This window comes from Hyperolius riggenbachi, chromosome 7 (genome assembly GCF_040937935.1).
Source record: "Hyperolius riggenbachi isolate aHypRig1 chromosome 7, aHypRig1.pri, whole genome shotgun sequence".
NCBI lineage: Eukaryota > Metazoa > Chordata > Amphibia > Anura > Hyperoliidae > Hyperolius > Hyperolius riggenbachi.
Genome location: NC_090652.1, coordinates 117,456,477 through 117,472,177, shown reverse-complemented (window position 1 = coordinate 117,472,177; position 15,701 = coordinate 117,456,477). Strand labels below are relative to the sequence as shown.

Genomic DNA, 15,701 nt, shown 5'->3' with positions numbered 1-15,701 from the left:
GCTTGGAGGAAGTGGTGGGCTTGCCTCCCATAAGCAGACAAGACGTCCTGTTTTTATATAAGTAAACACATTTATTATACGATACCCATCGTATAATAAATGTGTTTACTTATATAAAAACAGGACGTCTTGTCTGCTTATGGGAGGCAAGCCCACCACTTCCTCCAAGCAATTTTTAAAATTTTTATGAATTTTTATCCTGCTGGCGCCTCTGTTCAACATACAAATAAATTGCCCAAGTTTAGCCTATGCATAATTCTCCCAATGTCTATATCCTTAACCAGGGGTGTTAAGGGGGAGGAGTTCCAGAAAGTAATGCAGATCCAGTGAGAAATGCAAGTAGAGCGTTATACATTACCTGCTTTCTGCAGTGGGAGTGGGACAGGTGCTCTTCACACCTCTTCAGTGTACAAGCACTGTACACCCAATCACCATGCAGCTTCTATCCCTGTCACATGACATGCAGGGATGGAAGCCACATAGTGATTGGCTGTACGGTGCTTTCACACTGAAGTGGAGTGAACCAGGGGGGGACTAGAACCTTTTAGCCTGGGGGGAAAACACAAACTAGAGGCCTGTTTTCACAGCAGCCCCAGCCCAAATGACATCACATATATGCCAGTTGTCACGTGGGAAATATAGCAAGGACACTCGAGGGACAGCGTGACAGGTAAAGCATAAATGCACTGGCACCGGGGGCACATAATACATTTTGAGTTACAACGGCCGCAGTTCTCATCTCTCACACATATCCTGCCAGCAGCCCTCCTGGAGTCTAGGGACTGTCTTGTAAGCATCCCTTCTGGAGTCTAGGGACTGTCATAAACTTTTTAACCTAGACAATATCTTATGTAGCTGTGCACATGCAGTTAACAATAGTGAGAGACCAGACAGATTCTTTCCCATGGACCCTGCAGGCAAGCCTCTGTTCTGCATCATGCTGTGTATATTTACCAGTTTGCCCGACCTCTAACTGCTCTGTAATTGGGCATTTATTTCCCTCAGCCAGCCTAGTGGTTCACATTGCCTTATACAAAAACCTAAATGCCCCAGGCATTGTACCAGCCCTAAATCATTAAATGAGAGGCAGCCTGGGGGGAAATCTCCCCCCTTCCCAGTCCTCCCCTGGAGTGAACATACTGTACATTACTTGTCCGGAACACCTGTCCCTGTCCAGAAGCCGATAATACCGGTAGTTACGCCCCTGCCCTTTACATACTGTAATTTTAGGCAAGTGGATAGAAATGTGCCCACTTCACCTGCTTTGCAGTGAATTGTAGCACCAACTTGTGAATGTGTGGCACCTGTGTCCATGAAACTGTAGGGAGCTACACATTGCTATGCATGTGTAATATGAAATACTGAGTGCATTAAACATGCAGCTCTCTTAAATCCATAGCTGAGCAACCAGATATAAGAAACTTGCTTTGCTACATGGGTTTTGCATAAATAACTATGGGATCATTAAACGTGTTAGGTGTTATGTAACTCTAAACTAGATGATTAAGAACTTTATGTTCTGTACTCCACCTAAGGGGAGTATATATATTGTAAACATTTTAGCAATATACTCCATACGATATTCACTGACCACATACAGGTGAGAATCTATGAATGTTTTTCTTCATTTATTTGATTAGTGTGTTTGCGAACTCACTCTGCTGTTTATTATTACGCCTGTCTTTGCTGCAGTACAGACATTGTTATCACCCAAAAAATCTGTGCTAAGGAAAGAAAAAAACAAGTGCTTGTGATCGAAGGGATCACAAGCAGTTGTTTTTTTCTTTCCTTAGCACAGATTTTTTGGATGATAACAATGTCTGTATTGCAGCACAGACAGGCGTAATAATCAACACGATCCCCTGGGCAATTTAACAGATTTTAGGATATTTTTGTGGTTTCCTGTAAGCGCATGATTAGAGTTATCCCCTGTGAACAGGGGATAACTCTAATCATGCGCTTACAGGAAACCAGAAAAAATATCCTAAAATCTGTAAAATGCCCAGGGGATCGTGTTGATGCATCAGATATGAAAACAACCCCTTGCAGCACAGGAAGTGCACTACACAATTACTTTATTACTGATTATCTTTCTGAATCTTTATTACTGATTATCTTTATGAATCGGAATTTCAATGATTAAAGCAGACCTGAAGAGATTTTTTTTTTAAAAATCACTTTCCTGGGGCTTCTGCCAGCCCCCTGCAGCCGGCCTGAGCCTACGAAGTTTTAATTATTTAATTTATTTATTTAAGTATTTATATAACGCCAACATATTACACAGCACTGGACAGTATATTGTCTTGTCACTATCTGTCCCTCAGAGGGGCTCACAATCTAGTCCCTACCATAGTCCTATGTCTATGTATGTATCGTGTAGTGCATGTATCTTAGTCTAGGGCCAATTTAGGGGGAAGCCAATTGACTTATCTGTATGTTTTTGGGATGTGGGAGGAAACGGGAGTGCCCAGAGGAAACCCACGTAGACACAGGGAGAGCATACAAACTGCTTGTAGATGTTGACCTGGCTGGGATTTGAGCCGGGGACCCAGCTCTGCAAGGCAAGAGCGCTAGCCACTATACCACCATGCTGCCCAAACAATGTTACCAAACGATACTCCGTTCCCCCGCCGAGGCTCACTTTTGCTTCTGTCAGTCACCGTCCACTGAGCCTGCGCGCGCATGTCCTCATTCACGCTCCCGTTGCCGGTAACGTACTGCGCAGGTGCAATAGTTTTTCTCATACTGCGCTTGCACTGCGCGTACGAGGATGCGCGCAGCCAGAGCCGTGCAGGGGCAGTAGACATTGACTTACAAGTTGATGTGAACAAAAGTGAGATGTGGTGGGGGAACAGAGGATCATTCCATTGTGGGCATAGGAAAGCTGCAGGGGCTGGCAGAAGCCCCAGGTAAGTTTTTTTTTTTTTTTTTTTATCTCTTGAGGTCCACTTTAAGTAAAGCGTGAGCACTGCCTGCTCATTTGCAATGAAATGAAAGTTATTATTAGGGATGAGCAAAAATCATCACTGGCAAGTTTACAAGATTTTCATCAAACTTCTGATCAGTTTGCGAGAATCTTGCAATTGGCTAGCAAAAAACAGCAAACTATAGAACAGCCAACTGAGAGAAGCATTATAGACAATGTTAACTACAACATGATTCCTTTGCGTGCGTGCGTGCGTGCGTGCACACGAACACACACCCTCGCTAGATGAGCAACATAGAGGCTATTCTAATCCTTTTAGGCCCCGATCACACTGGGAATCGCAAAACACTAGCAAAATCACTAGCGGTTTTGCAAAGTGATTTTCTTGTGATTTTTCACTGTACAGAAATGCAGAAATTTTGGAGTGATTGCGTTCTGTGATTCTTTCAGGGCCAGTTCACACTCCGCGCTTTGCCCGCAATCGCTTTCGGCTCCTTGATTCAGCGCAATTTGCGCTTGTGATTCCCGTTCAATAGAACGAGAATACATGCGCAATCGCCCCTGAAAACGCTGCATGCAGCACGTTTGCAATTAATCGAAATCGCAACCGCTGCACTGTGAATGTATCCATAGGAATACAGTAGTAGCAGCGCTTTGCTGATCGCCGGCGATCAGCAAAGTGCTGAAGAATCACCCCAGTGTGAACCAGCCTTAACACTGAAATGCAATCGCTACAAATATGCTGCATGCACCATGTTTGAGATTTCAGCAAATCGCTAATCACTAGGTATCGCTACAGTGTGAACAATGCGATTGATTTGCACTGCCATAGCTCTTTTTCTGGCGCTAGCGATTTACAGACAAGCTGAAATCGTTAGTATAGCGCTCCAGTGTGAATGAGACCTAAACCAATGTCTTTCACACCTACTGCCATGCTCCTGACAGAATGATGCAAAGTTGCAAACACGCACAATTTTATGATAGCGTTTTAGAGGCAGAGTTAAACATCTTTAAATACTTTAGAGCATGGAGCAATGGCTACATGTATTGGGCAGTGAAAGGCCTGCTTGTTGGATATGCTGAGAACATTAACCACTTTACCCCCGCCTGTACGAATTTCTCAGTCCCTTTTTCCATCCTTTAACCCCCAGGGACGGAGAAATCCGTACTTTCCGCGCTCCCGCCACTGCCCGCGCTCCCGCTCGTAAACACGCCGCCGGCCGCTCGTAAACACGCCGCCCGCCACTCGCCCGGAGATCAATGAATGGGAAAATCCATTCCCGTTCGTTGATCTAAGCCCCGCAATGATCCGCTGCTCTCCGATGAGCAGCGCGATCATTGTGAAAAAAAAAAACACTTACCCAGCCTCCTAGTATTTCCTCCAAGAGTCCGGAAGGACGCTTGGAGGTCGCATTAAACAAAAAGTTACTGTGGCCATCTTGTGGCCAAATAGTAAAACTACACCCTAAACATTTTTCACATACAAATAAATTACTTTTACACAAAAAATTAACTCATTACCTCCCACACTCCCATTTTTTTTTTTTGTAATTAAAAAATTTACAATAAAAAAAAATACATAAATAGTTACCTTAGGGACTGAACTTTTTAAATATTTATGTCAGGAGGGTACAACACTGTTACTTTATAAACTATGGGCTTGTAATTAGGGATGGACACAAAACTGAAAAAAATGCGCCTTTATTTCCAAATAAAATATTGGCGCCAAACATTGTGATAGGGACATAATTTAAACGGTTTTATAACCAGGACAAAAGGGCAAATACATTTCATGGGTTTTAATTACAGTAGCATGCATTATTTAAAAACTATAATGGCCGAAAACTGAAAAATAATGAATTTTTCCCCACATTTTTCCTATTTTCCCATTAAAACACATTTAGAATAAAATAATTCTTGGCATAATGTCCCACCTAAAGAAAGCCTAATTGGTGGTGGAAAAAACAAGATATAGTTCGTTTAAGTGTGATAAGTAATGATAACGTTATAGACGAATGAATGGAAGGAGCGCTGAAAGGTGAAAATTGCTCTGGTGGTCAGGGGGTAAAACCCCTCAGTGGTGAAGTGGTTAAATGATAAAGAATTCTTGATCCAAAAGAGCACTGCCAGTTATCACCGTAGGTGTGGAGTGTGTCCTGTCATAGGCACCAGAGCTAAACAAGGTTTTGAGTGATTTTACATGGTTTAAGAGAAATACAATGTGTTTGAAATTTCCTCTGACGATTAGGGATGCTCTTTGCAACTATACTGCTACCATTGTTGTGCTAAGAAAAAATAAATGTGCATTACTGCATCTTGCCGTATATTGTACTGTATGTATGGGTCTAAATGACTGAAAACAGAGGTTGCAGGAATTTATGCTATGCAACATTTATTTTCATAAGACAGCCAAAAAGCAACAGGTGATGGGCTAAGGTGGCCTCTTATTGCATTGCTGGAAGTGACAGAACAAGCCCACCAGGGCCGGGCCGAGGCATAGGCTGGAGAGGTTCCAGCCTCAGGGCGCAGTGTAGGAGGGGGCGCACAATTCATTCAGCTGTCATTCCTAATTGTGTATGAAACAGAAAGAAATAAGAAAAGGGGATACATTGCAGTGACTGCAAGCCATATAACTAGATATTAAGGTGTTGGGGAGGTTGTGGGCTCTGTGGCCCTCTTAGTCTAATAGGAATCAGTGTGTGACAGCTGGGGTGGGAGGGGTGGAGGGGCGCGCTTTGGTGTCTCAGCCTTGGGTGCTGGAGGACCTTGTCCCTGCTCTGAAGCCCACTGACCTTATACTGTCAGTCAAAAGCCTGCAAATATCTTATACCCCAGATTACTAAAATGCCCATCAATAAAGAAAGAAAAGTTACAACTGTGCTAAATGCAATATGAAGAAAGTTTGTAAACAGCAACCAAAGTGAGTGAATTAATCTCAGTCATTACATAAAAAAGAAAATTACACAAAAGTAACAGGTAAATGGAACAAACACAAACTACAATAGTTTTGAGAGGGAAAGGGCATAGAAGGCCACTATCAAATATGGGGAAATAACGTACTTTATGATCTTCCACATCACACGTTGAGCAGCCTGTGTTTCGATGTCCTGTACAGCTTCAGCAGGAGGAGAGGAGAGCTGTTACAGCACAGCCTGGGTCATCAAAGGGGTAAGACAGGCAGGGTCTCTGCATATGCTGTCTATAACCTTTCAAGTACACATGTAAAAGAAAAACGCTTAGTATCTGTTGCTCCTAATATTATTAATATTGATTTATAGAGTGCCAACAAATTCTGTGGCGCTGTACAAAGTAAGAAACAAACATGGGGTACATAGTAAAACAGACAATGGTGTACACCAATATACAAAATACATAATGGGTGACAAAATACAAAAATGACAGAATACAAGATACAGAATTGGTATTGACAGTGATAAAAGTAACATGATGAATAAAATGTATATTGAGTTCCAGGACACAACAGGAGGAGAGAGCCCTGCCCTTGTACCAATATTAGATACATGCTACCGGGGTTATCCCAGTAGCCTAATTTTAGCCATACTATGCCTATAACTGTACTTCTATTCCCATTCTCATTACAGCAGTCCATGTTCTGGTTGGTAGAGGATATATCCATATTTATGTAACCCCACTTCCCTAGGATAAGTATCACTTACATTATGCACACAGGCAAATGTATTAGGGTGTGATCATTCAGGGCTACACCTTTGGTTTTCTATGGGGTTGACTGCCTATACTGAAGGACACACCTTTGGTTACCTATGGGGGAGAGCTACCTATACTGGGGGGGGGGGGGGGGCACCTTTGGCTACCTTATATGGGGCGGGGCACCTTTGGCTATACTATACTGGGGACAGAGTGAGGGCTCTGTGGGAAAAGGAGTGCCCTGTTTTGAGTATTTGAGTAGAGGCTCTGATTGTGTGAAGGGGTTGCTCTCCCTATGAGGGCAAGGTAAGATGCTGTCATTCAGGTGGTTCTGACTGGGGTGGAGGGGAGGGAGCTATTTCACAGGCGACTTCAGGCCCAACTCGCTGATTAACCTTCCTGCTGGTTAATTAAAACCGCCAGGGGGCAGCGCAGCACAATTTTAATTTTTTTTATTTTTTTAAACATGTACCTAGCCTAGCGCTAGCTACATGACAGCCGCTGTGCAGCGGCATCCCCCTACCCTCTTCGATCGCCTCCGGTGATCAAGCCCATCTGGAAATCCCGTTCTGAACGGGATTTCCATTAGGGCTTCCCCTGTCGCCATGGCGATGGGCGGGATGACGTCATCGACGTCGTGACGTCAAAGAGAGTCCCGATCCACCCCTCAGCGCTGCCTGGCACTGATTGGCCAGGCAGCGCACGGGGCCTGGGGGGGCGGCGTGGCGAGCGGTGGCTAATCGGCACGGAGCGGCGGCGATCGGAGTGCACACGCAGCTAGCAAAGTGCTAGCTGCGTGTTGCAAAAAAAAAAATGCAAATCGGCCCAGCAGGGCCTGAGAAATCAGCTCGGGCTTACCGCCAGGAAGATTAACTGAGCAACCAGCGGGACCAGGAGAGGATGCCAAGGAATTGTGATTTTAGGCAGAGCTCAGGGTCTCTTTAATTTATGTATCTCAGACAGGTAACCAATCCCACTAATTAGCCCAGGTTTGCTCAGCACAAAGCCTGCTTACGAGTGTTATAACATTACGTTTAAAAAAGTGAAGCTTCAGGCAGTTCTAGGAGTCTACATTTTATTGTTGGCGTGGTCCTCTCCTCCTGGGCTTTTATACACTTTACTCCTTGGTAAGTTCGTTTTTTCTCGATCTTCTCCAACTATTTAATATGTCATTTTCATACTCTTACCCCTCAGATTTACTCATCTGATACAACTGGGCTACATATTCCCACTTGGTTTCCTTCTATCTCTGCTTTTTCACTCACTCATTCTGAATCACTGTGATAAACACTTTCATTACATAAATAGGGAATACTCCCCTTATCTTCACCTACTCTTTATATATATTCGGTTTCAATTACTTTTTTGGTACTGTAGCTTCAATACATGCACTGTAATGGGCTGGTTGTAAATGTGAATGAACTGTATTTAGATATTTATATGGTAGTGCCTAATTGATTCCGTGCTATACTAATAATCACAACACACACTCATGCATATGTATATGCATGTCTGCTGGACTGGAGTATAGCACTAAAACATTATAAAGAACCAATTATAGGCTATTTATAAGCTAGTTTGGTCCTCTTGACTCAACACTGTGCCAGTTTTTCCATATAGCGTACATGCATATGAATATGCGTGTCTGCGATAATTGTGACACAGTGGGAGACTATTTTGAGCCAATTTGGACCATAAAGTTTGGAATTAGGTCGACTTGATGAACTAATTTATATACATACATAGTGTCTCTATTGTTGGACCAGTGTCACACCAACTGCATAAAAGTGAGTTTGCATGCATATTGGTATTCATGCTTACAAAATTTATGGGGTGACACCACATTTAATGGCCCAATAGGAGACACTTTTTATGTCTACAGTCCTTACCATTAATATTAAATTATCCTGGGATCACTGGAGCCTGGGAGGCCACGTCTTATTGTTGTTTAAATTGTTTTTAGCTAAATGGTTGTTGGTCAATAAAGAATTTGTTACAAGTTTATGCAGTGTCATAAGTTTTATCTTCTTTATCATAAGTTGAGGGTAGGTTGTCTTAATTCTTGTCTAATTGTGTATATTGAATAGAACAGGTCTAACGACCTTTACCCCCCCCCCCCCCCCCCCCTCATTTATGAGTATTCCATTTTGAATAGGGTTTGATCCACAATGATCATAACCCAACCTAGCTCAATTGTTTAAAGTGGACCCAAATTAAAAAATACAAGATTTTAGAAATAAAATCTATTTTCTAAATTATAATAATAAATAGCAGCCTTTTTTCAGCTGCATGATGACAAATATAAAATATTTTACATTTATTGGAGGAACCCCTCCCTTCTTTTCAAATTGCCGGGATTTTTCCGTCAAACTGGTGGAGTAGATGGTGTCTTGCAATGGAGGAATTGCTAATGGCTGCCACCTGTATAACCCTAGTTATGCAAAGAGAAGGGTGAAAAGCATGCACTGAAATGCTCATAGGCTTGAAGGAGTGTTTATTTATCTTTGTATGTGTCAGAGTGGTGCAACTAAATATTTTTAAATAAAAAATTCTTTGGTTTGGGTCCGCTTTAAGTTCAAATTGTGATTTTAGGACAGACCTCAGAGTCTCTTTAATTTATGTATCTCAGACAGGTAACCAATCCCACTAATTAGCCCAGCTTTGCTCAGCACAAAGCCTGCTTACTAGTGTTATAGCATTATGTTTATAAAAGTGAAGCTTCAGGCAGTTCTGGGAGTCTACATTTTATTCAGCCTGCATAGTAGCTTAAGATGACTGATATACTTTCAAACAATCTTATTTCCTTTTTTGGACAGGATGGCTGTTGTCGAAGCTCTCGGTCTCAATCCAAATGATGTGAATAGAGCACTGCAAAGCGTTGACAGTAAGTTACTGATTGTTATTTAAAGCGGATCCGAGATGAAAAACTAACTATAACAAGTAACTTGTCTATATATTTTATCTAAAGTTTAGATAGTTTACACAGCAAATCTAGCTGCAAACAGCTTTAATAGAAAATGATTATTTCTTCCTGTGATACAATGACAGCAGCCATGTTGTTTGTAAACATTACACAGAGGGAGGCTTATCTGTATCTTGAGCAAAAAAACCTAATCCCCCCTCCTCCCCTCTGCCTCTGAAATCAGTGACTAGTAACACCTCCTCCTCCTCCTGCCCAGACCGAGCTCCCATGAGCCCTTGCTACTGCATAGGCTCTCTGAAAACCTGTGGGCGTGGTTTATTTAGTTTATAAGGAATTAGAGTATTAAAACAAAACAAAAAAGTATTTGGCTTGAGGAATGCCCTATAAACAATAGGAAAGGAACACAATTATGCAATGAGTAAAAGTTCACCTCCGATCCACTTTAACCACTTTGGTCGACTTAAATAGGAACTTAATCGAAAAATAGTAGTAGGGGGATTGAACACATTGAGGTAAATGGAAGATAGATTAATAAATGATATATGTTTACAGTGCAAATCATTCATGTTGTTTGATCCACAATGAGCCTGCTAGTCATCATCTTTACTCCTGGCAGACAAGAAAAAAAATTAGTCAGCACAAACCTCTATTCTCTATACACACAATGACAAACATTGTTTGGCGGCTGGAAACAGCTGTTAATTCCAACAATGCAACAAGGTTTACAGACAGGAAACTGTCAAGCCCATGGTCATGACGAAAAGGTAAAGAATTCTCATGGGAAAAGGGGATATATATATATATATATATATATATATATATATATATATATACATGTATACAGTATATATATATATATATATATACACATACATACATACATACATACATACAGGTCCTTCTCATTAGCATATTGTGATAAAGTTCATTATTTTCTGTAATGCACTGATAAACATTAGACTTTCATATATTTTAGATTCAAATACACTACAACTGAAGTAGTTCAAGCCTTTTATTGTTTTAATATTGATGATTTTGGCATACAGCTCATAAAAACCCCAAATTCCTATCTCAAAAAATTAGCATATAATGAAAAGGTTCTCTAAATATATATTTACTGTATATATATATATATATGCATGGTGGCATAGTGGTTAGCACTCTTGCCTTGCAGCGCTGGGTCCCCAGTTCGAATCCCAGCCAGGTCAACATCTGCAAGAAGCGTGTATGTTCTCCCCTTGTCTGCATGTGTTTCCTCCGGGCACTCTGGTTTCCTCCCACATCCCAAAAACATACAGATACAATACATACACTACACGATACATACACATAGGAAATATGACTATTGTAGGGATTAGATTGTGAGCTCCTCTGAGGGACAATTAGTGACAAGATAATATACTACGTACAGCGCTGCGGAAGATGTCGGCGCTATATAACTACTACATTATATATATATATATATAAAAATATTTATATATATATATATATATATATATATATATATATATATATATATATATATATATATATATATATTGGTATTTTCTGAGATCTTTTGCTTGACAGTTAAAGCTGGTGCAGTAATGCAGTCAAGGAAAAGGAGTGCATGAAAAAAGGGATTGGCAACGAAATGGCGCGGGTGGATAACAAAATCTCATAACAATAAACATCGCTGTCAAACTTGGTTAACGATAAATACCATTCTAATAACAGACAGGAAATAATAACAAAAAGGTATTAACGTTAAAAATGTAATGTAATTCAAGAATACAGCTCAAAGGAGTTATCAGGAAAAAAAAAGTACAAATGAGCTTTACTCACCTGGGGCTTTCTCCAGCCCCTTGCAGCTGACTGTCCCACGCTGTCACCTCCGCTCCCCACCGCTGTCCCGCTGCAAGTGGCTGGAGAAAACCCCAGGTGTGTAAAGCTGATTTGTACTTTTTTTCCCTGATAACTCCTTTAACCCAACCCTACTCTCACACAGAACCCTCCCCTGGTGGTGCCTAAAACTAACCACTACCCTGGTGGCGCCTAACGCTAATTACCCCCTCCCCGGTAGTGCCTGACCCTAATTACCCCCCGGTGGTGCCTAACCCTAACCCCCCTAGTGGTGCCTAACCCTAACCACCTCCTGGGGTACCTAACCCTAACCACCCCCCCTCCCTGATGTTGCCTAAAACTAACCGCTGCCTGGGTGGTGCCTAACCCTAACCACTCCCCCCGGTGTTGCCTAACCCTAACCACTCTCTTTGCAGAAACACCCTTTTCCACATAGAAACGATAATATCTTTGATAACATAAAATCTGTACATATAAACAAAATAATGACAAAAACTAAAATGCTGTAAGCTTCTAAAATGATAACTACTTCAAAAACTATAATGTTCTAATGTTGTTAACGATATTTTTTATGGCGCCCGGTTTTCTGCTTTTTTTCACCATATTAATGGTAATTGCATTAAGGTCTATGGCGGTGCCTGCTTCGTCCACCCTTCTCCTGCACCCTTTTTTCCTGTTACCAAGAAAAGTATGCTTCACTGTACCTATATATGTATAGTATATGTATAGGGTTTAATATATGGAATGCAAAAATTAGCATTATAATAAGTTTGAGCATGCTGAGTAAGCCATGTTGTAACAGCTATGTTTGGAGAAAGTATCATGCTTGAACAAAAAAAAATGCACTGGAATGAAAGCTGAGGGATGTGAAAGATGTCACTGCGAACTTCCATTAAAAAAAAGTTACTTGCCAAGTTACTTTCAAATAGGATTTTTTAGAAAATAATAATGCAATCCTCTACATACAGTTTTTTGTGATAGTAGTCCTTTATTAAAGGGAACCTGAAGTGACATGAGGCATGACAAGATAAACATGTGATTGTACAGTACCAAATCTACTTCCAACTTGCCTGTGTTCACTTTTTGATTTTTTTCTTTTGCAGAGGTTAATAAACCAGTGCTTTATCTCTGCAGATGGACAGGACAGATTTCAGCAGCAGCTCTCCTGTCATGTCTATTTTCAATTCAGGATTCTTAAGTACAAATAAATAACTGCATCTATAACTAATCCTAAATATGACTTTTATGGAAACCCATAGTCTTAGACCACTATCATGTAAAAAAGTAGACAGTTAAAATCTGACAGAACCGACAGGTTTTGGGCCAGTCCATCTCTTCATGGGGGATTCTCAGGGTTTTCTTTGTTGTCAACAAAGGAAGAAGTGAAGGCAAGACTAAATAAATTAAAAATAGACAAGGCACCTGGCCCGGATGGCATGCATCCTCGGGTCCTAAGGGAATTAAGTTCAGTTATAGATAAACCCCTTTATCTTATCTTTTGTGACTCTCTTGCAACTGGCAGAGTCCCAGTGGATTGGCGTACAGCCCACGTTTTCCCATTATTTAAGAAGGGCAAAAAATCTGATCCAGGAAATTATAGACCTGTAAGTTTAACATCAGTTGTATGCAAACTATTTGAGGGGTTACTAAGAGATACTATACATGACTTCATAGTAGAAAATAATCTTATTTCTCAGCATCAACATGGGTTTACTAAAGACAGGTCCTGTTTGACTAACATGCTCAGCTTTTATGAGGTAGTGAATGCTAATATGGATATTGGGAATGCTGTAGATGTGATATACTTGGACTTTGCAAAGGCCTTCGACACTGTTCCCCACAAAAGTCTGGTGCAAAAGTTGAGGATGCAAGGACTGGGGATAGGGAACTGGCTAATGGACAGAAAACAAAGAGTTGTGGTCAATGGATCATACTCAAAATGGGAGACTGTTAGCAGTGGGGTCCCACAGGGGTCTGTTCTGGGTCCAGTGCTCTTCAATTTATTTATTAATGACCTAGTAGATGCAGTAGTGAGCAATGTTGCTATTTTTGCAGATGATACAAAATTGTGCAGAATCATTAACTCTCAGGAAGATAGTGTCATATTGCAACAGGATCTGGATAGGATGGCTATATGGGCACATACATGGCAGATGAAATTCAATGTTGACAAATGTAAGGTCATGCATTTTGGACGTACTAATGGTCTAGCACCATACAAAATAAATGGGATACAGTTGGGGACATCAAACTTGGAGAAGGACTTAGGAGTACTCATTGACAACAAGTTAAATAATCGTACTCAATGCCAAGCAGCTGCAGCTAAAGCTAACAAAATTTTGGGATGCATTAAAAGGGAAATAAAAACTCGAGATGCTAGCATAATATTGCCCCTGTTTAACTCTCTAGTAAGGCCACATCTGGAATATGGAATTCAGTTCTGGGCACCACATTACAAAAAAGATATTGCAGTTTTAGAGCAGGTGCAGAGACGAGCAACAAAATTGATGCGTGGGATGGAAGGTCTCACTTATCGAGAAAGGTTAGATAAACTGAGTTTATTTAGTCTAGAGAAAAGACGCCTTAGAGGGGATCTAATTAACATGTATAAATACATCAGAGGGCAATATAATACCTTGGCGGATGAGCTTTTTGTCCCTAGGCCTTCTCAAAGGACTAGAGGACATGATCTGCGCATGGAGGAAAAATGTTTTAGCCATTTATTTAGGAAAGGGTTCTTTACAGTAAGAGTGATTAAGATGTGTAATGCATTGCCACAGGAAGTCGTTATGGCAAACTCTATACCTGCATTTAAAGGGGGCTTAGATGCTTTCCTTGCGTTGAAAGACATCCATGGTTACAATTACTAGGTAATGCCTAATGATGTTGATCCAGGGATTTTATCTGATTGCCATCTGGAGTCGGGAAGGAATTTTTCCCTTTAGGGACTAATTGGACCATGCCTTGTAAGGGTTTTTTCGCCTTCCTCTGGATCAACAGGGATATGTGAGGGAGCAGGCTGGTGTTGTACTTTATACTGGTTGAACTCGATGGACGTATGTCTTTTTTCAACCAAAATAACTATGTAACTATGTAACAGCATTTCCTGAACAGCAGTTTAAATGTCAAAATAGTAAGATACCAGCCAGCCTCACTACTCACTTGCACACTATTTTGTCAGTTAGACTTTGCAACTGCTGTTTAGGAAATTCTGTTGAAAACAAAGAAAACCCTGAAAATCCCCCATGAGGAGATGGACTGGCCCAACCTCTGTAGGTTCTGTCAGATTTTTACTGCCTACTTTTTTCGCAATAGTGGTCCTTTAAAAGCTAAAAATATCGGTTTAATGTTTTGAATGTCTCAGGTACATGATAGAGTGGGATGCGAAAGTTTGGGCAACCTTGTTAATCATCATGATTTTCCTGTATAAATCTTTGGTTGTTACGATAAAAAATGTCAGTTAAATGTATCATATAGGAGACACCCACAGTGATATTTGAGACATGAAATTAAGTGTATTGGATTTACGGAAAGTGCGCAATAGTTGTTCAAATAAAATTAGGCAGGTGCATAAATGTGGGCACTGTTGTCATTTTATTGATTCCAAGACCTTTAGAACTAATTATTGTAACTCAAATTGGCTCGGTAAGCTCAGTGACCCCTGACCTACATACACAGGTGAATCCAATTATGAGAAAGAGTATTTAAGCGGGTCAATTGTAAGTTTTCCTCCTCTTTTAATTTTCTCTGAAGAGTAGCAACATGGGGGTCTCAAAACAACTCTCAAATGACCTGAAGAGAAAGATTGTTCACCATCATGGATTAGGGGAAACATACAGAAAGCTGTCTTAGAGATTTCAGGTGTCTATTTCCACAGTTAGGAACATATTGAGGAAATAAAAGACCACCGGCTCAGTTCAAGTTAAGGCTCGAAATGGCACACCAAGAAAAATCTCGGATAAACAGAAGCGAACGGAGAGAACAGTCAGTCAACCCACAGACCAGCACGAAAGACCTACAACATCGTCTTGCTGCAGATGGAGTCTCTGTGCATGCGGCGCACTTTACACAAGGAAATGCTGTATACGAGATTGATGCAGAGGAAGCCTTTTCTCCGCCCACAGCACAAACAGAGCCGCTTGAGATATGCTAAAGCACATTTGGACAAACCAGCTTCAATTTGGAATAAGGTGCTGTGGACTGATGAAACTAAAATTGAACTATTTGGGCATAACAAGGGGCGTTATGCATGGAGGAAAAACAACACAGCATTCCAAGAAAAGCGCCTGCTACCTACAGTAAAATATGGTGGTGCTTCCATCATGCAGTGGGGCTGTGTGGCCA

The 15,701-nt window shown here is 41.1% G+C and overlaps 1 protein-coding gene across 1 annotated transcript in view; it reads left to right on the top strand.

Moving 5' to 3' along the window:
- LOC137525640 (parvalbumin beta-like) overlaps nucleotides 1–15,701 on the top strand; it is an 87,271-nt gene that overhangs the window by 28,970 nt on the left and 42,600 nt on the right. Inside the window, exon 2 of the mRNA XM_068246793.1 lies at nucleotides 9,409–9,476. Within this exon, the coding sequence (XP_068102894.1) occupies nucleotides 9,409–9,476 (68 nt within the window). The remainder of the gene's footprint in view (nucleotides 1–9,408; nucleotides 9,477–15,701) is intronic.